This window comes from Hippocampus guttulatus, chromosome 3 (assembly GCF_054856545.1).
Source record: "Hippocampus guttulatus isolate MCC_2025c chromosome 3, RoL_Hgut_1.0, whole genome shotgun sequence".
Classification (NCBI taxonomy): domain Eukaryota; kingdom Metazoa; phylum Chordata; class Actinopteri; order Syngnathiformes; family Syngnathidae; genus Hippocampus; species Hippocampus guttulatus.
Window position 1 is genome coordinate 9,076,722 of NC_141263.1, and position 26,781 is coordinate 9,103,502.

General features: G+C 41.4%; 1 protein-coding gene across 3 annotated transcripts in view; it reads left to right on the forward strand.

The window, feature by feature from the left end:
* Nucleotides 1–1,122: 1,122 nt before the first annotated feature.
* Nucleotides 1,123–26,781, forward strand: part of tspan4a (tetraspanin 4a) — a 119,114-nt gene continuing 93,455 nt past the window's right edge. Inside the window, exons 1-2 of one of the 3 annotated variants that reach the window (XM_086106553.1) lie at nucleotides 1,123–1,260; nucleotides 23,683–23,762. In XM_086106553.1, the coding sequence (XP_085962679.1) occupies nucleotides 1,137–1,260; nucleotides 23,683–23,762 (204 nt within the window). In that variant the 5' untranslated portion in view covers nucleotides 1,123–1,136. Of the gene's footprint in view, nucleotides 1,261–22,268; nucleotides 23,763–26,781 lie in introns of those variants that run through there. The other 2 variants (XM_086106554.1, XM_086106552.1) reach the window with 2 other exon arrangements.

Genomic DNA, 26,781 nt, shown 5'->3' on the forward strand with positions numbered 1-26,781 from the left:
GTGAAAATGAGCTATGGATGCATTTGTATTCATTCCAATGACTAAAGTTTCTTTCTTTTTTTTTCCTCCAGTAAACTATTTAGGACAATACAATACAAGACAAAAATATGAAAAATTAAATTCAGCACAACAAGAGCCGCGCAGTATACGTGGCATTTAGGTGCCGGAGATCATCAGTGCGTTTTAAGTACATTTAAAAGGAACTGCAATGATGCAAAATTTGTCCATGTGGATCAGCACTTGGAAAACGCCCTCCAAACAAGGATCTTATTACTCTTTTTACTTTACCACACGCCCCAAATATATTTCCAATAAAGTTCAGTGTGAAGAAACTTGCTGTTATTGTCATATTTTGCTCGTGAGAAACTCTCCCTATGGGCTGTGGCTATTTGTAAATTATTTTTAAAGTGCACGAAGACAAACTCCTTGGTGTGAATACTTTTCCAATGGAAAATCCCCTCCACACACATGATGGTGTCATTTTATGTGTGTGATTGCAACAGTAGCTGTGCTGAGAACGTCTTGCATCTCTTAACAACACTCCTCTTGGATCCAACTCTTTCGGCGCCAGATGAACATCCTGTTTCCCTGAAATGAAGCCCATGTTCTCTGCATTTACTGTTCATCAATATGTAACCATGTAGCTGTCCGGAATGCTCCGATTGATTGTGAATAAAGTCAACCAGTACCGAAGAAATAGTACTATTTTGTTCAGCACTTGCTTTAGATGTCAGATTTGGCTTACTGTATTTGAAAACTCAACATCAAAAGCGGATATTATGTCTTTGTATTTAAAGCCAATTTCAAAGTCACTTAAACTCGCCCACAGATGGAAACTCTCCACGTTCATTGTTTTCATTCACCCGGAAGATGACCTGAGAGTACATAACGCGTAGAAAAAAAGCGTTCCCTTGCAAAAAAAAAAAGTTTGAGTTATCTCGGGAACTTTGCGAGGGAACGCAAAGTTGTTTTTTCCCCCCTTCACGTCATTTTAGGGGCTCTGTAATATTCCACACGTTCGGTGAATTTGAGTTGATAAACTACTTTAATAGTACCACAGTGTCGACACAAAGTGCTCCTATTTTTAGCTGCCACTAGATGTCAGCATTTACTTTTACAGGTCGAATGTCTGTCACATGTGCCTCCATGTGGTAGGAGGGAGAGAGAGACTCTTTGGAGAGGAAAAAGCTTGGGAAGTTTTGCCACACTGCAGGAAAGAGAGAGAGCAGCCCGTATCCACAGAGTGTGCCATTATTAAGGGTAAGTTATTTTCCTATTTGTCACTATTGAAAATGAATAATATTGATTGTAAATACCAATTTTTAAAAATTCAGACTGCACCGTTCATTTAATTCATGTTTTGGTCAAGTCTCACTATGTAGATGCTCTGGTATGAGAGAGCTTGTTTAAGAGTTTTAACTTTGATGAATGGAAGCGCTGGTGGGCTGAAGTTGTAGGATTAGTATCTGTACCATTTTACTGTTTATATTGGGTTGAAATTTCTTCACGAATGTTGCTCTTGCTTTACATAAATAGTACAAAAACATGAATCTTAGTAGTTTAATAGTTCACAGTTTGATGTTCACAGTTGTTATATATTTTAAAAGTAAGTACCAAGTACGGTCTTTCACTGCTCAGTTAGTGGCCACGTTTTCAAATCTTCTTTTGTTAACATGTTATGATAACATGTTATGATGATGGACATTGTGAGCTCTGATAGACTAAACTATGTCTCCCGAGACCACGATGTAAGCCAGAAATAAACTTGTGGATAAGAACAACATTTCGAAATACCAACCATTCCAGGGTGTATTCCTTCCCTTCGCTTTTTCTTTTTTGAGGAGCATACAGGAACTTTATTTGCCCAGGACTTCTAAAAGCTATTTTTTGTGTTGGTTGGCTTGTTGCGGTCTTATATGTTCCCAAAATATGGTATTCAGTTTTGATTTTCATGTATTTCTTGGTTTAAATGTATTTCTAATAATTCATATGAAGCTCATAAACAGATCAACTGAATCACTTGATTTTCTGCCCATCTCACTTGTTGTGCTCAATCATTTGTGTTTGATAGAAAATTCATATATCAGACGTGCACCCACACCCACACGCACACGCACACACACCCACACACCCACACAATTTTGTTACTACTCTGTATTGAATACAAAGTAACTTAGGTATGCAAAGAAAGAAAAACTGCAACATCAGCTAAAAACTAGTGGGGCACTGCCTCTTGGCATAGCATTAGGCAAAAAAAGAACCCAAAAAAAGACCTGCTATATCAGTAGCAGTCGCTCAGATTGTGACTTTTGGTAGGTTGAAATGTAATCAATGCTTTGACTTTGTTTTTGTGGGCTCGAGTGTACTAAGCACTTGCTTACTTCTTCAAAAGTAAAATTCTCATTTGGGGCTTAAAACAGCGCTGACGCTGGTTGTCATGGTGATGCAAAGCTGTTCTCGTGCCGGTGGGGTGAGCTGTGGCTCATTTGCATAAGCCTCTAAAACTAATTGATTCCAGAAGAGCTGTTAAAAGGTGATGGATGATAAGATAAGATAAGAAAACCTTTATTAGTCTCGCAATGGAGAAATTCCCAATTCACTGCAGCAAAGCTATGAAAGCAAGAAGTAGAACAACAAAATATAGGAGCTGCTGGAAAGGCAGCCACTCTCGCGGCGCCATTTTGAAGTCAAAATAACAAAAATAACACAACACAACACATTGGAAACAGACAGTCGTGCAATCTTCACCAATTTTCTGCATACACTTTGTTGTCTGAAGCAGTTATAGATGAAAGAGGAGAGGATCAAAGTGTCCTTTCTCCAGTGGATCAGAGACGTCATGCTGAAAATGTGCACACGTCTGCTACAGCTAAGTTTTGAAAGCAAACACGAAGCTGTAGCGTCCATTGAGTATGCTACAATTCTAGATTCTTGGTATTCTAGATATTTTGAGCAGAGCATATTAGAGCCACCAGGGTACTGTTTTAAAATGTAAAGGGGGGGGGGGGGGTGGTGGTAAATCATAATATGTCTCCTTTAAAGACTGATTGATGTTTTTGATCGTTGTGTGCTTGTGTGTCAGTATACTTTAAAACAGGGGTGCCCAAACTTTTTTGACCGAAGATCTACTTTTCGATCAACCAACCTCCCGCGATCGACCCGTTACCGCGCACACACGCACTTACACACGCATGCCATGATGAGCAACATTCTGACGTGGAGGCACGCGAAGCACTGTTACTATCGTAGCTGACGCGCACCGTTTTAAAATGCTTCTCTCGGCTCTCCAGATTCCCATTCTGTGCCCGTGCCCTCAGTGAATTGTACATGAAACAAACTCTGAATGAGAATAATAATGATAAAAGCTATATCGTAACAGCTCTGATCACAAGCGGCAATTGCAGACTGTTGAGCGCTAACAACTTCCAGTGACTCAAGTCACCCGCCACCGTAGGTTAAAAATGACCTGCTTTCTTTTCTTTTCTTTTTTAAATAATTTTTGTGAAAGTGAGACTGATCGGATGATTAAGGTGCAGTGTGCATCAACACAAAATATATATTACTAACATGCCCAGAGACACACAAATGTTTTTTTCCTCTACACTCCTCGCAATCAATTTGGGAACATTCCACGAGCTCCCGGTCAATCACGATAGACGTAATGGGCAACCCTGCTTTAAAACATCTCTGAAACATGCACATTCAGAACTGATTGCCATCAGTGGTTAATGTTCATTTTTCATTAATTAGTTTGTGATGGACCACATTTGGTCGTCTTAGACATTGAACATTAACATTTGGTTCATAGACAATTTTAACAGACAATGATACAATACAGGCTTAAGACATGGTCACAAAGGTTTTGTTCCCTGCGTGGGGCCTCGAGTCTCAACCCGATTTGTGTATAATCCACACTGCACTGACACATACTGAATAATTGAAGTCATCATACTTCATACAGGCAGACAAAAAGCAAGTTGTTGGTTATTTTGGGAGCTACCATTAGGAGAAGATCTCGTACTTAATAATTAAATAATATCAACAGAATGGCAGTGGATGCCAGAGAAACCTTGATTAATTGAGTGGAGCTGTTATAGGATCTCCTCTAAGGTTAAATTGCATTGGTACAATATTTTGTCCACGTTTTCATATGTACAGTTTCATTTTTTGTTTTGTTATTTCTTTTGTGTACTTGTGCATTCTTGTGTTATATGGACCTGTGTCTGCAATAAGGAATGACTACATTGGAGAAAATTCAAAGGTACATGGACTGTTCTGTGTCACATGGCCCATTATTTCTGTCCAGAGCTCTGGGTGCTACTGTTGGTGAGAACTTCCTTTTCGACTTTCATCATCATCTTTCATCATCTTTTTTGCTTTTTCGTGAGGCATAATACATGGAAGGCATTACAGTATCTGGGTTGTGCTGGTTGACACTCATTATAATTTGATTATGTTTTGGACACATGGCAGAACATTTAGCTGTCAGCTCGAACCAAATGACGGAAAACCGCTTTATTTCTTGTGAGAGCGACTTAGCTCATGCTCTTTATATAACCAAATGGCCACTCTTAAAATCTCTAAGTTCGTGATAACCCAACTTGACTCTTTCCAGGTTGTGCATGGAGACAGTTAAGAAAAAGGAGGCCGCTTCCTTTTCCTGTGTCCTTCCATAGATCTTCAGCTTGAGCGTGCCTGAAGTGATGAAGTGATTGCTCATGACAGTTGGCAATGTGACAGTTTTTTTTTTCTGACGGTTATGGCACATATTGGCTATTTTTGCAAAATTCTTCACACAAATAACAAAACATTTCGCAAAATTGGTAAAACATCACACTTCTCTTGCAAAAACATATACGTCTTTGCTTAACACTCAAACCTTCATGCAAATGGTATTTTGCACAAACACAAGCCATCATATTAGTAAGCACCCTTGCGTCAAGTACACACTGATGGGAAGGCTGATTGCAAAGAGACCTAGCGGTAATTATGTAAAACAATTTTCTCCTGTCATAGTGTGGCCAAACAATTGGCAGAAGAGTGTAAATAATAGCCATAAATGTGTATAGTTTTGCATGGGGTGTGTTTATCATTCAGACATTGAGTATAAAGCAGTGAGTTGTGTGTTAAAAGATTCTAAACTCCGTACAAAAAGCAGTGTTCGTGCTTCTAGTTTTTCAAATTGGGAGCGGTGTTGCGATAGATCTCAATGTTTTAGAAATTGGGCTACAAGAATAACCCGTTGTTTACAATCAACCTCTGCACACTGTGGTCAAGACTAAAGCTGCATGCAGCAATGCTTTCTTTATGTGTGTTTTCAATGGATAACATTCCATAAGGCCTCATGCGCGTGGTATTTACAAGACATGGTGGAACATTTAGTTCAGTAGGGAAGTGTGGAGTATTTTTTTAAATAGTCACAGCAAGTTGGTTTGTTTGTCCAAGTGCACTTCTGTGGCTTCTCCGGGTGTGGCACCACTCCGCAGATGAACACTGGCTCTACTGTAAATGGCTAAAACAGGGCTGAAGTGTACTGCCGCCTTCAGGCGTATTTGTGTTAAGCCTGCACCTTCATTTTTGGAAAATACACTTTATGCCCCTCCCTTCTGCAGTCATGACAAGGTAGGAAGGAGCCGAGAATTGGTAAAATATGTGTTGTTTTGGATTTGGGTCCCCCCCTTTTTTTTTCTTTTACCGCTATAGAATTAGCCTGAGAATAGAAATGAAAAGGGTAAGAGTTCGCTTTAAGGGATACTGTAGGTTCTGGCAAACAATAGTTGTTAACAGAATGAAGTATTGTTATCATTTGTAATCTCTTTGAAATTACATTAATTTCCACACACATGCCTATTAAACAATATGCAGTACAAGCAAATGATGAGTGGCTTTGTTGAACCGACCTTAAAAAATTGAGATTGGTTTGGAAGCAGTGTTTGGTACACATTTTGGATTTGTTGTTTTATGTTTTATTGTTGGACCAGACCTTTCAGAATGTATAGCACCAACTCGGCACTCTGATAGGTCCATTTTGTCTCCTCAATGAGAACTCAGCCTAGAGTGAAAACCACAGGCTGGAACCACAATCTTTCATGGCTGCTGAGTCCCACTTCAACACCCACTTTAAGATTGACGGAGAAAAAAAAAGAGCAGTGTTTTTCCCCTTCATTGCTTGATGTTTACTCCTCTCCTCACATCCATATCTATTTTCATATCATCTTAGCCATCAAAACACTTTCCTTAATGAGGCCCTCTATTATATATGTCCTATTTCAATATTTGTTTCGAGTGGTTTCTCGGTATGTGGTAAAAATAGCAACAGTGATTTTGCACAGCTTGTTATTTTTAGTTCTCTAGGGGGGGTGAAGGAGCTACCTAATTTTTACATAACCTTTAATTCCTTTTTAATATAATTGGAACATACCCTTTCCTCTGATATGTTTGCAAATTTTCAGATGTCCACACATCTCTTGTACATTTATGTTTTATGTATTTGTGACATTTGGTCATTGTTCACTGAATTGTCTTCGAGATGCACAAGGGTTAGAAACTCCCCTCAATGCGCAAGATTGAGCATGTTCATTCTCACCTCTCATCTGTTATATTCTAGGTTGGGAGAGTTACTTTGAAAATGTTTTTCAATACAGTTTCGAGTACCTGATAAAAAATGTAGTTATAATTTTAAAATTTTCATTACCGGTACTTAAGATGACTCCAATTAAAAAAATACAATACAATACATGCTGATTTATATCGCGCTTTCAAAACAGCGGCAGCTGTAACAAAGCGCTTCACAAAACAGTTAACATAAAGTAAAATAATAAACACAACACATAACATAAAACACGGACAGTCGTGCAGTCCTAACCACTTTTCCGTCACACGCTTTGTTGTTTGAAGCAGTTTGAGATGAAAGAGGAGAAAATCAACATGTCCTTTAACCAGTGGATCAGAGACGTCATGCTCAAAATGTGCACACGTCGGCTACAAGCTAAGTTTCAAAGTCAACAAGAAGCTGTAGCATCCATTGACGAAAAAAGAGATTGGTTCACTTCTCCTGTCCCATGGAAATCCATTTCAATTCCAAGCGGCGACTCTCGGTTCCAAATACGCATCAGCGCTCTGCGCACGATCCTGGGCAGTCGGCCCCCGTCAGGGACTTGCCCCACCTCCCGGGTCCCACACCCGGCACGAATCCCGTTGGTGTCTTGCAAGGTTCCCCGCCAACATCTCCTTCCCACACCTCCCGCAAGCCACCCTTCTCCCTCCGCGACCCCCCTCCCCATTCGCCCTTCGTCCCCCCCAGCCCCCCCTCCACGCGCCACGCCCGCTCCCTCCCTTCTCCCTCCTCCCTTCTCCACCTCATTCTCTCTGTCCACTCTTTCACACCCTCTCACGTGTCTGGCATAGTTTGCTTTCGTCACCCACCTTTCACCCCCCCCCCCCGCACTCTCCTTTCTCCCTTCTCCTCATACGCTGCTCCCGTGCAACTCCTTTCGTGACTTATTTTATTCCCTTTCGACCCAAACCTCCTCCCACACTTCCCACACTCAAACTCCACCTGTTCCTCGTTCCTGCGGTGTATGCGTTTTTCGTTTTTTTCGTGCATGGTTAGACCAGCTCTACTCCTGCATACTTTTCCGCACCCCTCATACCTACATACCAACCCGTCATTCACTCTCCTAACATTCCTTTCCAGTCCCTCCTCGTTCCTACCCACCTCATATCTGTGACCCTTCTGATTTTCCCATTTATACAGGTGATCCATTCGCTCGCTCACTCTCCGCTTCCATCCTTCCCTGTCACTCATCAATCTTTCCACCTCCGTCCAGTCCATTCCTGCATTCCTCATCACTCTCTTCCAGTATAACACCGTCTTCCTTTTGCGCCCCATCTTCTTCCCTCTTCCTTCCAGTTCCTCCCACCATCCCAATACCATAGCTTTTTTTAGTCTTTCATTTCCCATACGCATCACATGTCCGATTCTCTGCAACACTCGCCTCTCGATTTTCCACTCAACGGATTTTACTCCCAGCATTTTCCTCACGTCATACATATTCACTCCCCTTTCTTGCATTTGCCTCAGTGGTTCTCCATTCCTATCACTCCATACATACCTATAGCACCTATCCATCCACTTCTGCGCCAACGCTCCTCTCTCCTCATCCTCAACTTCAGCAGCCATCCATCCCGCCGCACCAACAGTCCAACAGCGCCGACATCTCCACTGAACAAAACGGGGTTGTGAAAAATGCTGCCCATTACAGGCGCAAAAAACACAAGCGCCCCAGGCCTGTCCAGCACCGACAGTCAATGGCGCCGACATTCCTCCCAATCAAAATCTGTGCTGGCACAGGCGTGCTGCCGAGAAGGCGCAACCACCAAGCACAGATACTTCTCCTTTGACGAATGCCAAAAACGCTGAAAACAGTCCATATCAGGTCCACACGATGAAACAACAAACAACATGTGACACAACAAAAGACAAAAACAACAAAAGAACAAAAAAGCAAGGCTCTTGAAGAGCACTTGCCGAAGCCTGCCTAGTCGGGCGCCATCTTGGAAATGACAAAAATAAAACAAATTGCTATGTATTGGGGGATGACACGGTGATTATCACGTCTTCCTCAGATTGCAGAGATGCAGGGTTCGATTCCGGCTCCGGCCTTCCTGTGTGGAGTTTGCTTGTTCTCCCCGTGCGGGTACTCCGGTTTCCTCCCACATTCCAAAAACATGCACGGCAGGCTGATTGAACACTCTAAATGTGAGTGTGAGCGCGGATGGTTGTCCATCTGTGTGCCCTGCGATTGGCTGGCAGCCAGTTCAGGGTGTATCCCGCCTACTGCCTACCTACTTTTCAAACCTTTCTTCTATACCAGAGTTTGTTGTAACAAGTGAAAGCTAGAAAAAGAGAAATTAGCTTCAATCTATCCCGTCTCCCACACACACACACACACACACACACACATGCACACGCACACACGCACACTCAGTGGTAATTTTGAGACGGGATGGCAACCGCGTTTAAAACTCTTGCAAATACATGCACACAGGCATTCTGTACATACATACAATGTATATGAGTACATACATACATTGCTACACATATGATTGGGAATAAAAACTTTTCATACTGTGATGCAGAAACGTGTTTGAGGACAAATGTTGAGATAGTTTTTAAATTGTTGTCCGTGTGATTAACATTCACACGCTACCATTCGATGCAATTGTCTTGTCTCCACTGTGAAGTGACCAAGGCACCTTTTTTCTGTCACAGCCTTCAAATTAGTTGCCATGGACACAAAAATGTTGGAAGTCAGGAGTGTACTTTTCCAATGCTACTTCCTCCTTTAGTGGTGTATATTTTACAAGGAAGCGTGTTGCTGAAAGCACCACTTTAGCTTTCTAAAATTGCTCACAGAAGTGCATGTGTATAATCTCAATCATTTTTTCTCCTTTAATTTCCTCCCCAGCTGTTGGTCTTACTCATGAAGTTCACTTTTTTATGTTTGTTGTTTGACATGACTTTCTGGCTCTCATACTGGCAAAAAAAGTTGTGTAATGTCAAAAGAAGACAATCCATCTTCAAAGAATAGTTATTGTGTGCTACATAATAAACACCTAACACCACCATGAATTATTTATCAGGATGAGCTACAGTATGTTTGTTGCCTAAAAATGCAGGCTACTTCATTTTTGTCATAACTTTGCATACGATTACCTCTTACAACATGTGCTATTATTCAAGTCGCCAGCTTGTAATTATTAAAGCTACAAAAGTATTGTGGATAATGCTTCATACATTTTCATAGCAAGAAGAATATGTTCCTCTATATTATATTGTAGGAGAAAGTGCAGGATAATACACTTTTCTGCCAAGTATATTCAATGGGGCATGTTTGGACAAGGAAGTAAATTCACTTAAAGAAGTCATCAACATTCGAAAGAAAGTGATTGAATATCTATCACCGTCGATCTCTGCTAACCTAAACACCAGTAGATGCACGGAGCAATATTTACAACCTAAATTCTATATTTGTTCCATTTAATTGTATTGAAGGAATGGCTAATTTTTCACTCACTCTCTTTATGTATTTTATCTGTATGTATTTCAAATATATTCACACTCACAAACACACCGAAGGACAATACAGAGTTTCCAAATGACCTACCATGCATATTTTTGTTTTTGGGATGTGGGAGGAAACCGGAGTACTTGGAGAGAACCCACGCAGGCATAGGGAGAAAGTGCAGGCTCCACACATTAAGCCCCGAGCCCAGAATCAAAGGGCAGGGGCCTCTCGAACATCAGCACTTTATTTGTTGTGTGTTAATCAGAGGCAGATGAAATGGAAGCATGTTTGTTGATGTAACATTGAGTAAAATGTGACTGGTTAAAACCACAACACCAGTTGTAAGATTATGTGTTGCTGTATATGTTTATTTTTACTTCCCCTATTGAATAGTTTCTTTTTCAATTGAGTTGTTCATTATAGGCCACATCAATGGTAGATTATATTTTTTAATGAATTATCTTGGGGGCTGTCACAAAAACCTAGCATTGGACAGGAATGTGTAAACTTTTTATATGCACCATACATTACCAGTGGAATTGTTTCCTCAGCCACTCAGCTAGCTGCCCCAAAACGTCAGCATTTCTGGTAGGCTTGTCAGAGCAAAATTTGTGACAGCCACCTTTGACTAGGAAAACAAATGGCTGGTGGTGTACACACATAAATTCAACACAAAAAGTAAGGAAGTTTCATCTCAGCATCTTCTCCACAGTTTGACCCCATGATCCAAATGCTCTTGGCAGAATTTGGACTCATCACTGAACATGCCTCCACGTTTTCAGGTACCAGAAGCTCAACAATAGTCAATGGCAACAACAGCAAAATAAGCAGAGATTTTGCTTTTCTATGTATGTATTTACTTATTAATTTATTATGAGCCAGCCCACATACTCAGCTCTGCTGTTCATCCCACAAATGCATGTTGTTTACACATGTGACACCATTCAAAAGAGAAATAAACATGCTTTCTAATGGCATAAAATTTATTGTCAAGAAACATTATTACAATGAAGAAATAATCTGCCAAAGACAAATTTTGTTTGGGTTCCGTTTGTGAGGAGTATGCAGTGTCAGACAAAAGGGATGAACAGCATGTAATGATGCAGATATATTTTTTTGTAACGTGTGGATATTGTTGTGGCCGGAGGGAAAGTCTCCTGTTTTGAGCTAGTTGCTGGAATATGAATGCAACTTCCAGGCAGGAAAATAAAGATCTGAAGCAGGTATGCAAGGGATGAAGGGGGAGGCAGGAGGGAAACCAGGGCAGTGTAAGTATACGAGTATATACAGTAATCCCTAATTTTTGTTAATTGGTACCGGATCCCTCTGCGAAAAGTGAAAAACCACTAAGTAGGACTTGTCCCCTCCCCAGGAATTTGTGTGTTTTTATGTGGAATGCTTGCATGCAGTTAAACAGGACCCGATATTTCACGGTTGTTCCACAGTATGTTTACACCCTCTGTTGGTGAAGGTCTGAGATTACTGGCAGTTGACAGCAGACCAGTTATGTTTATGCACATGTGGGACTAAGCTGGATGGAAGAGCCGCTGTCCACGATGTCTGATCATTGCTGTTATTGCAAGCAAGAAACATGACAGGTGCCAGCATGTTTAAAATATTTAAATACTATTTAGACTTTACATATTTGAGACAAATATTACAATAGTACACATATTTACCCAAATCTTTCATTATAAAACCTTATACAGTAATTAACATTCATTAACATTGGCTTCTGTTGGTGACGTGGAAGGCACCTCTCACTTGACTTGTTGGCTTTCGGTTCACTCGAGACTCTTCTGGTGGAGGTGCTGACGGTGCAGCTGAGGTTTTTAAATTGGAGAAAAACTAGGTGACGGGTAGTGCTATGATGCTCATCTTGTCTTCTTATTAGTTGAAATAGGTTTAAGGTTTCTTTTTTATTTGACAATGGTCTTTGCTTAGTCAAGAAAAAAAACTCTTACCTAGCTGGCAGTTTCAGCTGTCACTTCAGCCTTGGTCTGAGCTGTCACTGCTTCCTTGTGACGTGTCTAAAAAAAACAGCTGACGGGGTCAGGAAACGTTCAAAATAAGGCTGTTCCAGATGGTTTACGTGGCACAGTTGTGCGATGTTATATTGCATTTTTGTTTGATATTGATGAATGTTATAATTAGAAACTGATCGTGGTATTATTAAGAGGTGGATTACGTGAGATAAGTCCCCTTTGAACTGCATGGTGCAGGGATCACAACATCGCGCAAAGGTGAACCCTGACAAGTCCAGTTGTGTACTTGTACTGTCCTGCAGATAGATGTTCAGAGTGGAATGCTTGTCTAATGCCCCAATATAATCAATATGAGGTGCAAATCAGATTTTATCTTAATCGTCTGGGGTGCTGAAGAAAGCAATAATTTTTGATACAGTACCATAATAAAAATAATCATCTTATTACCTGCCTGCCTCCACAGTCACAAAGCTATCGCCATTTTCTCTTGTCAAAAGTGAGAAGCATTATTTGACAGATTGACGTTTTTTTTTTTTTTTTTGTTATCAACACATACCAAATGTTCAGCTGACAGTGTTGTGGGTAATTGGACAGACACACCTGCTGTGCATTTCAAAGAACAACATCCCCTCTGTCCGCATTCTATAGCATGATGATGGCTGTTAACTGCCTCTGGTTACTTGTTGTCAGAGCAAAACAATTGGCTGTAAATGTGAACACCAATGCAAGAGCCCCGTTTAACCTGAAAGAGGTTAAACACAATATTCTGGCGTCATCTGTTTCACATTTCACTCGGCGGGTTTCTTTTCTTTTATACGCACAATAATAACCGAGAATATGACAAAAGCATGACTTACATGAGCAAGAACAGAACGTGATGAGAGACTGTGAGGCTAGAGTAAACAAGCACTTGGTACGAGAGTCATGAGCAAGGCTGAATAATCTAACAGGTGGCCACAGAAGTTGAAGGCCTTTTATAGTCCACTGATTGCAATGCATTACAGGTGCTCCGCCGAAGGGACCGCTCGCCACTCCGGCAGGAACTGAAACAGAAACAAAAGAGAACAATCGACAGTGTCCATCATGTCGCACGCTTTAACAGCCATCCATCCATGTTCTCTAGCACTATATGTTCCAATGCTGGGGGGGTTCAAATCCTAGCTCCAGTTTTCCTATGTGGAGTTTGCATGTTGTTAATATGCTTGTGTGGGTTTTCTTGTGGTACTCCAGCTTCCTGCCACCTTCCCAAAACATGCATGTTCGGTTAACAGAGGATTATACATTTGATTATACATTTCGTGGGTGTGAATGTGAATATGAGTGGTGGTTTGTTTCCATGTGCCCTGCGATTGTCTGTCAACATTTCAAGGTGTACCTCGCCTCTTGCCCTAAGTGGGTCTGTCAACCTAGTGAGGCTAAGTGGAATTAAAAAAAAAAAAAAACGGATGGAAGGACTTTCAACATTTTAACCTTAAACCACCTGCCAACCATGTTTTCATTTCAGTCTTGTCAGGTTCAGGAGGGGGTCACACACATACACAATAAAATGGGAAGTAAGGGTCAACCTTCCCTGTGTCTTGAAATGATGATAACATAGCTTCCGTTTCCGTCATCTTTGCTGCAAGTGCAGTGGTACTGATTTAGGTCGCTCTCATTTATACTGTTGTGTTTGTGTAGCTGTAATATTTTTAACACGATACAAATTTAAAACATGAAAATGGTTAACATTTAAGAGCATTTAGTTAAAATGAACACAAATGTAAATGTTGGTTGTATTAGTTTGGGAACTCTTTTTGAAATAGTTGCACTAGATCTACTATTAACGTCTAACTGTAACCAGTTACATGTCTAAAGTAATCTTCCCAACACTAGTCATTTCAGGAAATGAGTCATTTGACTTGGCGTGAAGCTAGTCATTTCATGTGCTCCTCAGAGATATCCTGCTCATCCCCAGTGCTCTGTGTCTTCGAGATGAATGCCACACACAGGACTCACTATGGGATTTCATTGGTATCTTTACATTGTTTTGATGGGATGGGTCAAAGCAGACTGCTCTACAGCTATTCATCTCGTAATCATAAAGAAAACACTTGGAATAATGAAAATATGAGAGAACCCACCTCACGCAAAGTCAGAGTTGAAAAAGTTCACTACATTCAGGCTGACTTAATACTCTTCCAAAATACTAAGCATATGCTGGTTTTCTTCATTTTCCTCAATAGTCAGTGCAATTTCCATTGAATAAACTTTTGTGCTCATCAACAATTATATTAGCTTCAAGATTTTATTGAAGAAATCAAGCTTGGTGGGAACAGTATTTATTTTCCATAAGTAGTGCTTTAAATTACAAGTATTGTGGACAACAGTTAGAATAAAAACAGAAAAAAAATCTGTCATCTCTGTTATTACATAGAGATAATTTGAAGAGCACAATTTGACCCAAAATATTTTGCCAATCAAGTTTTGTCAGCCTGCCCTGCGATTGGCTGGAAACCCATTCAGGGCCCCCGTCTACTGCCCGGAGACAGCTGGGATGGGCTCCAGTACCCCCACCACCCTTGTAAGGATAAAGCAGATTGGAAAATGGATGGATGGATGGATGGAAGTTGAGTCAGCCCAATTTCAATATCACCTTAACAGTTGTATTGCTCAGTATAATTGGAAGTCCATAGATAGTTTCTGCCTGTATCACATCTCAGAAATCTTGCCCACCACATACTAGAGATCTTCCTTTTGAGGATGCTCCACAAGATCTCAGTAGGGTTGAGATCAGGGAATGATGTGTGGCTGCACCGTTATTCTCTTGTTATGCCTACAGCAGCTAACGCTTCCATGGAATTATTTGCAGCGGGTGGTGATCTTGCATGATAATTATCTTGCTACAGAAGACTCGGTTCTTTTTATACCATGGCAGGAATTGGTCAGTTAGAAATGTCACACATCTACAGCCGGGCAGCCAAAAGCGGCCCATCACCTCACTCCACACTATTCCAGCCCAAATTGTCACTCCGCCACCTCCTCGTCAACATTGCAGCCTCATTGAAATGTGGTGGCCATCTACCAAGCACCGAGAACACCATCAATCTAGACATTTCGTAGCACACAAGATCCATCATCCATATCTTCGTGAGCCCAGTGCAATCATTTCTCCTTGTGAGCAATGTTAGGGAATGCTGATATGCAGCTTTATTCATGACTATGAGCCTTTGGAGGATCCTTCATGCCACTCATCAGTGGCTTTTTAACAGCTGCTGCTTTTAACAGTACTTTATTGGAACAAACCCATTGCTCCCTGAATCACACACAAATCATTTCCAGCAGTATGATAATTCAATTGAAATATTCAGTGATCTTGATCACTGAATAAGTTGGTCAAAAAGTTGGTCTCTATTATGCATAAAACAGTGCCTTAATAATGTCGAACACATCATCCATCCATTCTTTCCTAACCATTTATCCTGTTCGGGGTCGCGGCAGGTGTTGGAGCTCAGTACAGTTGACTTGAGAAAAAGGCAAACTTTACCCTGGTTGCCAGTCAGTCGCATGGCACATACAGTATAGAGAAAGACATTCATTCATTCTCACCGTCACTGACTGGGAACTGAACCTACACAGCCTGCACTGAAGTCAAGTGAACGTACCACTTCACTACCAGATGACCTGGAATATTTTTTCCCTTTAGTTAGACTCACAGTGTATCGGTGAAATTAATGCTCAGACCTTCCTGTGGTTGATAGAATTGAACGAAAAAGAGAGGAAAAATACTATTTTTTTGTTTGTGTTTTATTTCCAACATTTATACAATATAGGAGCCACTGTGTATTTTAAACACACTCTCCAATTCACACAAACAAACAAAAAAAGCCAAGCATCAAATAAAAGGAACAAAAGCAAAAACAGCAATCAAACCAAACATTGGTAATCATTTACATAGAGTGCATGCTTGAAATGTAGTAAGAAGAAAAATAAACAGTAGGAAAAAGCATAAAATGAAACACACACACACACACACACAAACTAAAATGTTCATTTGACTTAAATGCTATATGCATGATCATTTTGGAAAACAGTACACACCATATATACACTAATGGGACACACTGTGACTTTTTTTTTTCCAAGATGGCACCCGAGTAGGCAGCCTTTGGCAAGTGCTCTTCAAGAACCTTGCTTTTTTGTTGCTTTTATCTTTTTGTTTTTGTCACGCTGTTTGTTGTTTCATCGTGTGGACCTGATGTGGACTGTTTTCAGCGTGTTTTGGTCACGACATTCGTCAAAGGAGAAGAATCTGTGCTTGGTGGTTGCGCCTTCTCGGCAGCACGCCTGTACCAGCACAGATTTTGAACCAATCCGTTTTTTTTCATCAATGGATGCTACAGCTTCTTGTTGACTTTGAAACTTAGCTTGTCGCCGACGTGTGCACATTTTGAGCATGACGTCTCTGATCCACTGGTGGAAGGACACTTTGATTCTCTCCTCTTTCCACTAGAACTGCTTCAAACAACAGAGCAGATGAGGGAAAAGTGTTTAAGTTTGCACGACTGTCCGTGTTTTATGTTATGTGTTGTGTTTATTATTTTACTTTATGTTAACTGTTTTGTTAAGCGCTTTGTTACAGCTGCTGCTGTTGTGAAAGCGCTAAAAAAATCAGCATGTATTGTATTTTATTTATCCGTCCTCCAAGTTTGCTCAAGTTGCATTGCAGACATTTCATACTTTGCAATCTGGAAACACATGGAAATTGATTTTCACATATCAAATTTGAGTCCTTCATTTGATCTGTCTGACTTTGGCTGTGTAAATCAGATTTCCAACTGTTCTGCGTGTCAGGGCATGAATTTCAATGTGGCAATCCAATTTGATTTCCACTCAACACTGCTGGATATATTATCTACACAAACACTTATATTCTGTTGCAGCACACCAGAGTCAGTTTCATCGAGGAAAATGCATTGGTTGGATCATTTCAGTAAAAGAGGATTTAGTTAAAGCCATCTGCAATGGGGAAGATCTATCAGCGGCCTGTCAAATAGTTGTCTCCTTTCTAAACCAGTCTAGTGGGCCATAATGCATATGGTATTGTCCCTGTCTTCACATGGACGCAATGCATATTTGGTCTGCATATAGCTACGTTTATAGCATTGCCGTGCTTTTTTCCTTTGGGGGAGTATTATTCTCTTCAAATCTAAAAATACTGCACACACAAACACCAAGAGCATATTTGTCTTTGCTTGGACAGGGGTTGACTGGCAAGCACCGCCACCCCTTCTAGCAGGGATTAGCCGTAGAATGCAAATAGCAGATATAACACAAATGCATCTGCAGGTGCCGGAGCCGCTCGTACTATAGATATGAAGCACAGATCAGTCTGTCATCAAGATGCTTGTACCTCAGAGAGAGGAGACATGCGAGTAGAAAGACGAACTGATGAAAGATACTGCTAGCTGTAGATCACTGGAACAGACTTCCTCTGACAGGGTTGTAATACTCTTATCAGTTTATAGGGAGGATGAAAATACCGCATGATAAGGTTGGATTGTTAATTTCCAGGCATCTGCATGATCGTCTGCGTTTCGTAATTAGCTCTCACGATGAGGACTTATTGAGGAAGCCGTCACAGAGCGAAAGTAATGGTTTTATCTTGTGAACAGCTTGGATGTCTTGATGCTACCATAATTCACATACACGGGCTCAATTCAAATGATCAATAGGTTGAAAGCACGAGGGGCATGCGCCCCGCTGCACAAAGTGTGGTTCATTGCAGCATCGTTGGAAGAGTTTGGTGTGGAAAAACCCGAGAGCCAATTAAACAGCCCTCTGACACTGATCATCTCATTTAACATCTCCTCGCAGGTCTTCTTTAAAGGGAGACCAATTCCAATTGAGGTTTCAACTTTCGGTTATGTGTAATGACCTGGCGTTTCATTGCAGTTGCTAGAGTGTACAGAGCCAACGAGAAGCTGGGCACAAAATCAGATGCATGTCACATGTCTCGAGGGGAATTCTTGAAAGGCACAATGAACTCTTTCGCCAAATAGTGTCGCATTAAATGTGGAAACGGAATACTTGATAGGCGAGTAAATTATGAATCATGAAGAATGTTCAAACATCTTAATGGTAGTATCACCACCACTTCCACTGATGTCAGCGGTATCTGTAGAACTGCAACCAACCTCATAAAACTCATAGATAACCGTGATCAGAGCACCCTAAATGGGGCGAAGATATTTGAAGAACCGTTCTAGTTGACTACACCATTTACTCTATATGTTTAACAATCTGTCCGGTGAGTAGTTTCAATGAAGAATAATTTCAATTTTCACCCTTCGCAACATGTTGAACAGATAATTTAACACAACTATGCCAGGCTACATAACTGTTTGACATGTGTGATAATTAAATGCATCCTTCTGTATGCGTCGGCTGGTACAATCAAAAGATTTTCGGGGCAGCGTGACAGTTTACAGGGAGAAAAAGATAGATTTAAAATAAATTATTTTGGCATCATTTCACAATTCAGCCAAAGGAATGAAGAAAAACTGAAATCTTCATGCGTCTGACTGTCTTTAATTATGTTGCTATTATTCTTATTTGTTTCCAGTAAGCTGTCTCAAACATCAGAAATTTCAGAAAGCAAAAGTTGAACCAAACAAATGCTCATTCTTTGCCATATTCTGATGAGTGCATTTTATGTCTAGAAAACAAGTGGAGAACTTACTGAGAACATCACTACCTCAGAATATTAAAACATTTTTCCATCTCAGGTGCTGAAACATGCTGCATCTGATTGAAACACCACACAATGAAAAAAATGGTGTGTTGAATTTCCCCAATTTTATTTTGTCAAGTGGTTGCATGCAATAAAATGGATCCAGGTGCGTTTTTTTTATAAGTAGACGATACATATACGGTACTTTTAAAATGCATCTAAATTCAGATGATTCTATTGTGTTCAGCCATTTCCCAAAATAAAATTGAGGAAATTCAACACACCATTTTTTTTCAGTGCATGAAACAATTTATATTTATTTGCGGGATTCCAATCAGTGATTACTGTCATGGTCATCTTTTAGTAATATTGTGAGTTCTCCATAGGCTTATGTAAATGTAGGTACCAACTTTGATCATCTCAATTTCCACCTTTCAACATATTTTAATCAGCTTCTATGATGAAAGATGTAATTTGCTTTTTTTTCTTCCTCAAGTGACACAACCCAATTAAACCTCAAAGGTCACTGACAGGAAATCAGCCATTTTCTATCCCACTTACCCTGTTGCAGGTCGTTAGGAGTTTGTGCCTATCCCTGCTGACTTTGTGCAAAAGATAATTTGCATCCTAGACTGGATGCTAATCAGTCTCAGGGTGCATAAGGCATGCAGTAACGTTACATTCACACTGTTATTGAGTAGGAAGTGAACCCCTGTTAGGTTTACACCGAACCGAATAATGTTTTAGGATTCCAAATATGCAGGCTCAGACAAAGTGCGATTACAAACATTTTTATTCAAGAAAATCACACCGACAAAGTATAAACTGAAAGCACTGGTCACAAGGAGCCAGACGTAAATAATGGATGTAACAAAAAGAGCTTCAAAAGGCAAAGTTAGACAGGACACAGAATACGCAAAACAAAATTTCAAAAATCCAATAACATGAAAACAACCAAGACCAATAGTAAAATAGCAAAATAGTTACAAATAAGAAGACAAAAGTGAATCTGAATTGTATCGTGAGGTCTAGAAAATAACACTTGAAGCGCAACAGTGAGAAAGATTAATCATCCGACAAGGAATAACACAAGTCCTTAAATAGCCACCCAAGCTTGATGGTGTAACATGTGCGCCTGCTGGAGGGAAATACCCTTCACTCCAGCTGGAGCTCAACACAATCAAGACAGACATGACAATCCCTCTGTCCGAATGGAGTGAACCGCACCGCTGTCTGTGACTGATAGAAATCTGTCGCATTTAGTGATTCATTCAACAAATTCAGTTAACACATTCTCAGAAGCCTTGTATTCCACTTTAAACAAGGAAAATTAAAAGCAAGCTAGCCTCATAGTACTTTCTGACTGTACAGGAACCACAGAGCAACACGGTGCACTTTGTTTAGCTCGCTGAGTATGGCTGTCCATTTGCCTCCTGCTTCGACACTGGCATTTACCGGTACTTTCATTGGCACGTTTGTCTGGGAAATATCGCTGTTATCCACAGCGATGAATGCCATTATGCAATATGTTGCGACCTAACGTGTGTATTTGCACCTGATGAGTTACGACATCTACTGTTTTCACACTTCAGTACGTGAGAAATCGTGTGTGTGCGTGAGTGTGACTGTGCCTGTGTGTGTGTGAGTCAGAGGGAGGGAGAGAGACAGAGAGAGAGAGAGAGAGAGTGAGAGAGGGAGAGAGGGAAAGAGAGACAGAGAGAGAGAGAGCGGTGAGAGATGAAATAACTGCTTGGGCGAAGGAAGTGTGCTTGGTTTGGCAATAACATAAATGACAACATAGTTAGAAAATGATGATCCAGTTTCAATCTTAATGAGTTTCCTTCTGTTTAGAAGATCCCAGCCTGTATATCTTGTAAAAAAAAATGACTGCAGATTATTGCAATTAGCATCTTATTCAATTTATAAATGGGACACATCTTTCTTTCATGTCGTCTCAACTACAAATACAGATTATAAATAAATACCTAAAATATGGCTGCCTCGTTGTCTTATGTGTACAGTGTTCCCTCCCTAATTTGCAGTTCGGTTTTTGCAGATTCACTCTATTGCGGATTTTCATTTGTCACCATAACCTCATGTATTGCATGATCTTACTGTTTTGGCGCGTTTTCTTGCTATTTTTCTTCGTTGGACCAGTCAAAAGGGCAAATTTGGTTTACTTTGGCTTTGGTTACTTTGTTATTTTCCAAAAATGTCTGTAAGCGAGCTGTGTCATTGTATTTTGCGATATTTTTTTTTTATTGCTATACAAAATGCAATCCATGTTCAAAAAGCCAGAGTCCAAAGAATGCAATAAAATATGGAACCCCCACAATCTATGTGGAAATAATTTTTCAAGTTCACATTTCTTCACAGCTTCTGATAACAAACAGAAACATCCCCAAACCTAAAAAAACGTGTCCCAAATCAGTAGTTGATTTAGCATACCTCAGAGAGCTATCTCAATCCCACAACGAAAACGTCATTTTGGAGTACACTGCATCACGTGATACAAGTGCTAACCCCCGCCCCTTCCCCCCTTGTTTAAACTCAAAGGTGCACATCATTTAACAAAGCTTGTTAAGACCCTTTTATTAAAAATGTTAACTAATGCCGATGGATCATAAATGTCAAATGAAAAAATGTATCTCCTTCATCTGCATAATTATGCCCTCTACTTGGCAATTTAAAAAGCAGGTTTTTCTATTTATATTCCTCATGCAGTAAAAAGGCCAACGCGTCTAATTGCTAATTACCTTTTTATCACGAAGGTTGTCTGTCTGCTCTGGGCCCAGGAATGTTTCATGAGAAAACACCATTACTTGAAATGTCATCTGTGCAAGCCGCATCCAATCTACAGATGAGGCATGACAGAAAACCATTCCATATTTTATGAGACCATGAGTTAATTCAGAAGCTTTGAAACATCCCTTTAGACCCGTACGACAACTAACACAGATGTGGAGAGCAAGCGTTTATTTTAGTGTGAATGTGACCTGCAGTGGCCACTTTATATTTATGTCCACAGAATTTCACTTTAGGGCGCAAATCTGTCTCGTGCAGTACCGCGGATGCTGCACAAGCTCGGGCCATGGGGAGAGCGCAAGAAGGCAACATGACTGAACCCAAGCATGCACTGAGTGGTTGGGCTCGTGCGCAACACCGGCATCTACATGTGGAATTATTTTAGACAGGATGTAGAGATGAGAAGAAAATGAAGTACTGGCGCATAAGGGGCAGTCTTCTCGGTGGGGCTCCGTCAACAACACAGACGCACCGTTTTTTGTCTAAATGCGCACTTAGAATGCGTGTGCATAATCTGGTAGATGGCCGGGTATGATTGGCGTGTCCTCCAGGGAGGATGGGGCTGCAAGAAACCGATTGGCTGCGCTTGATAGTAGGGGAGTGGTTAGAATATTATGGTCCGCTCCTGCCTTTTGCTTGTGCGGGTTTTTGGGACAGCGATCGAGAGAGAAGGGACAAGAGAAAGGGGGGGGGGGCACCAGGGGGAGGCAAGAGAGAAAGAGAACAGGAGCTCGTGAATAGAGAGGGAAGGAGCTTCAGGCAGAGAGACTGGACCAGCGTTCAAACACTGCAGTCTTTCTTTTGCTTCTGTGAAGAAACTGTCCCCCGTTCCGCTGCCCAGCCGTGACTCCGCTGGACGTCTTGTTCTCCATCCCCACCTAGAGAGGAGGAGACAAACGCTTTCGAGCGCGGAAGGGAGGGAACAGAAGACGGGACACTTTGCCTTCCAAGTGAGAGTCTGGAAATTCATTAAGCGTCGTCAGCACTGAGGAACACCTTGTGAGGGAGTCGAAGAAGACGACTTGATGCGCCGTTTGTGTGGGCAGAGAGGAAGCGAGAGGAGGAGTAACCGCTAGGCACTTTTTGGGTAGAATTGGCAAGTTAGGGCAGAGGTACAAGAAGAGGGCTGTAGATTAGAGAGTTCACTCCATAGCGATTTGTTTGCTCGTGTACATTATCCATTGTCGTGCGCTTGTTCATGTTCCATTCTCACCCACGCCCGCATCCTTCTCTTCTCACTGCATGTCAGCAAAATCACATCTCACGCACTCTTGGTGCTGGGCTCTGAGACGCAGCGTGAGCGCAGGCTTGAGAACTTGCAGCGCAAACCTGATCAGCAACTTCTCATGAGAGCCCGTTGGACATTTCTGTATCACAGCAGCTGGGCTTGACAAGACGGGGGAAGTCAAAGCTCTCCTATCATCTGCGTGATTAAAGTGATCCCGGATGAACCTGCTAACCATCTTATCTGCCAGGGCGCGACACCTGTGTTTGAGGGATTAGTTGGGAGGCAACAGGGATGGTCAGATGCGTGTGCATGGATTAGGTCCTAAACACACAAGAATTTCACAGGTGTTGCGGCGGGATTATGCAAACTCTCTTGATGCATGCAGTGACATTACAGGCTTTAGGAATCAGGTGAATGGCAGATTATTATCTCCAACAGATTAATTCTTATCAAGCTATGACGCTTGGGATATAATTTAATCAACTGCTCCGGGATTTGAAAGTGTCTAGATCGACTTTTGAGGTAACCAGAGTATAGGTTGAAAACACGTTCAGCATTCAAGATCACCCCTCAATGACTTTGGCTCCCTCATTGTGAACTGCGCGCAGTGCTGAGTGACGTAGTTGCTTCTAAAAACTTGTGTTATGAGACGCTCAAGCACGGATGAGACGCCGTACCGGCGAAGTCCATCTCTGGACAGCAAGCCGGACACACCGCCGTTCACCTCTGGCTTCCATCGCTTCAGCGGAGAGTTTGAATACAAGCGGCCACCGTTTGCGTTTGGCTTCACCACCACAAAGGGGCCACAGACAACCAAGGGCCGCTGCGCTCAAGGAAAGAAGTACGTGGTGTTTTACCTGGACCTCTCCTTCATATTCCTCCTAGAACTGCGGCGGTGCAGGATGGCTGAAGGTTGTATGATGGCACTGCGATATGGGATGGTCTTCTTCAACCTCCTCTTCTGGGTAAGACAACATTTTATTGACTGTGGCTGACTGACCGACTCTTTTACACCTTGCTTGACTCTGACACTGCTTTGGATGTCTTGTTTTTGTCAGTGATTTATGAGAGCTTTTGCTTCTTTGGGATGTGGTCATGATGTGAGAGGAGAGAGTGAGAGTGATGGAGATGATGGATTTCAACGTCTGCAAAGCTTGCTGTGTGGGTGACTCGAGCAATTACTTCTTACGATAGTAGATGCTTAGTGTGAGTGTGTAGGCCGTCTTGTTTGCTGTATTAAGCTTTGGCTTACTTAGAGTGTGTTTTGTATGCACTTAATAATAGCAAACCCTTACCTGGCTGCGCTGTGCCTGCCTGCCGGTGCAAGCGTGCGCGTCAGCATAAAGATCTAAGTGAGTGTCAGTTTACGGTAGCTCGCTGATCGTATCTGTTAGCCGTGGAGCTCTCTGAGCTGTTTTGTGTGACTGTGTCACTGGCACTCCGATAACCCCGCAACAAATCACTTTCACTCACACTGTTAAACCTGCCATGTTCCTCCCCAGCGGATCAGATTTGAAGATCCTATTGTGTGTTTTGGCCACAAGTTTCCTCGACATAACACATCGAACTTGTCACGTAGTTTGTAAAGGATTTTGGTCCCCATGGCTGCCTTGCTGGCACTGTTTTTTTGATTTGCCATATTGTTCTGTTCTTCGTGGTAATGGAATGAACTGAATCCTGAAATACAATCTAGTTGCCCAGATGCAATCTCCCTTGGGCATCGAGCAACCTCTTCACTCGCGGATCTTCTTTCTGCTATAAAACTCAGTGGAGGAGAGGTCACAATTTGTTATTCGCGCGACTTTGTGCAATTGTGTGCATGTGTGTGTGTGTGTGTGTGTGTGTGTGTGTTGGCGCCATGAGAAAAATATTGACCACTTGACCACACTGAGCTACTGGCCTCTCGTCTGCAGAGAAGCCAATCGTGTTACAAACCTCCAGGTAAGAACTGGTAAAGGCATTCACTACGGAGCCTGGCTTCTTATCTGAGTCATACAGATTGCTGATGGCCAGTGCTCAGGTTCACCCAAATCAAGCCTCATTCACCATTGGGATTTTGTCAGATAATTCAAAAGTGAATACATGTGGACTTCAATTTAACCTATCTTGAAAAGTGTGATGTGGAATCTTTTGAGTTATAGATCATTTTAACAGTGGTTCAAATGCAGAAAATTTCAAACTGACAAAAGTCAGTGAAACGATTTCCACTTCAATGCATTTAACCTGACGCGGTTAAATTAAACATGCTCATACCGATACAGTGCTTTTCTCAACACCCATGTTTAATCGCACATTGAAACCACAGAAGCTGCTGATGGTGTGTTTTGAATTATACTTCTAAGATTTAACAAAATGTAATACAAGGGACAAATATTGCATACACACAAACACGGCAGACAGGACAGACAGCAAAGATGTGGCAGTCGTCCCTAGTTTTCATAAATGTAGATGTGTGAAGGGAAATATGAAGCAGGAGGGAAGGAACAGGCAAGTTAGTAAAATATTAATCGAGACTATTTAGATGTGAATGTTATTTTGGTGAATAAGTGATCAAATCACATGAACAGTTCATTTATTTTTAAGTAGAATGGCAGAGTCCTGCCTGGCCCCACTGTCAAATGTTTCCTGTTCTGCTTTGTCATAGTTTCAAATTCAGTTCAAGCTCAGATAAGAAAACATTTGGATGGTCTATAATTACCATTTAAAAAAAATGAATACTGACAACCTATCAACACCAATAATGTAGGCATACATCAGTAAGTAATTGACCAATTGAAATGACTCAAATACAATTTCTAAGATGGGCGCCAACATCATGCTTTCTGGATTCAGCCTCAATTCGGAATTAATTTGAATGTTTGTCCTGCAAACATAATCTGTGCAATTTCTATTGGCTGCCTGATTGCTTTTTTCACTGTTCAGCAAAGCTTAAAATGTGATGTATAAATGTATGGTATCAAATTAACGTCACAACAGGTGTCTTTTCAGGAGGCGTAGAGGTTCAAGTGTTAACAACACTTATTCAGTATGACCACAAAGAGCAGAGTTGATAAACAGAACTGACAGTGGGAAGTGGGAAGATCAGAGGACGACAAAGGAAGCCTCTACAAAGTCAGACTCTATTATTTTCTATATCCATGTGTTAGTCTTCTCACGAGTGCATGCTATCTGAGCTCGGCCTATCTGCTCTTATATACGATTGGTGTTAAAGTTAACTGGTCTCGAGGCAAGCGCTGGAGCCGGGACATTGTGTCAAGCTACGATTGAATGTTTTCATGACGTGGGTCAGACTTGCCGCGCTGAAGGCAAAACGACGATATGGAAATGGTTATGTTGACTGGAGAAGGCTGACAAACTCCTCTGCACCCACACATGAGCTGCAACTGTATGTAGAAAGAAAATGACTGACAGGAAGATGCACTACATTACAACTTTGAAGAGCCACAGGGGATGGCTCAAATCAACTTCTGGGTTTGAATAATCTTTGGTGGGCTTTCTTTGGCTACTACATACAGGCCAAAAATCGTTAGTTTGAACACTTGAAATGGTCAGTCCTGGTGATTAACTGCATGATGTTCCATTCAGGGTGTAGCTCGTCTCTCTCATCCTAATTCCGCATGAATATCCTCCATCCACGAGAATTCTCAGAGCCCTCATACACCGAAGCTTTGCTTCATTTTGTATATTGATCAATCAGTCTATCTCATCAATGGGGCAATTAAAAGGGCACGCAGAGTAGCAATATGGATGCTTTCATTCAAAAAAAAAGAAAAAAGGAAAAAAAACATTCAGGCAAATGGCTAAATAGTTTAAAGTGCACCGTATAGTTGTCATGATCCTGTCCTGTATGCTTTGTTTTTCAGTCTCCAGCCTGAGAGTGGGCTTTCCCTCATGCGCAGCACGTGACACTAATCATCCTTGTTTACGTAGCTGCCTTTAAAAGCCATGCCATGCCGACAATTGGCTGTCAGATAATTAAGCCTT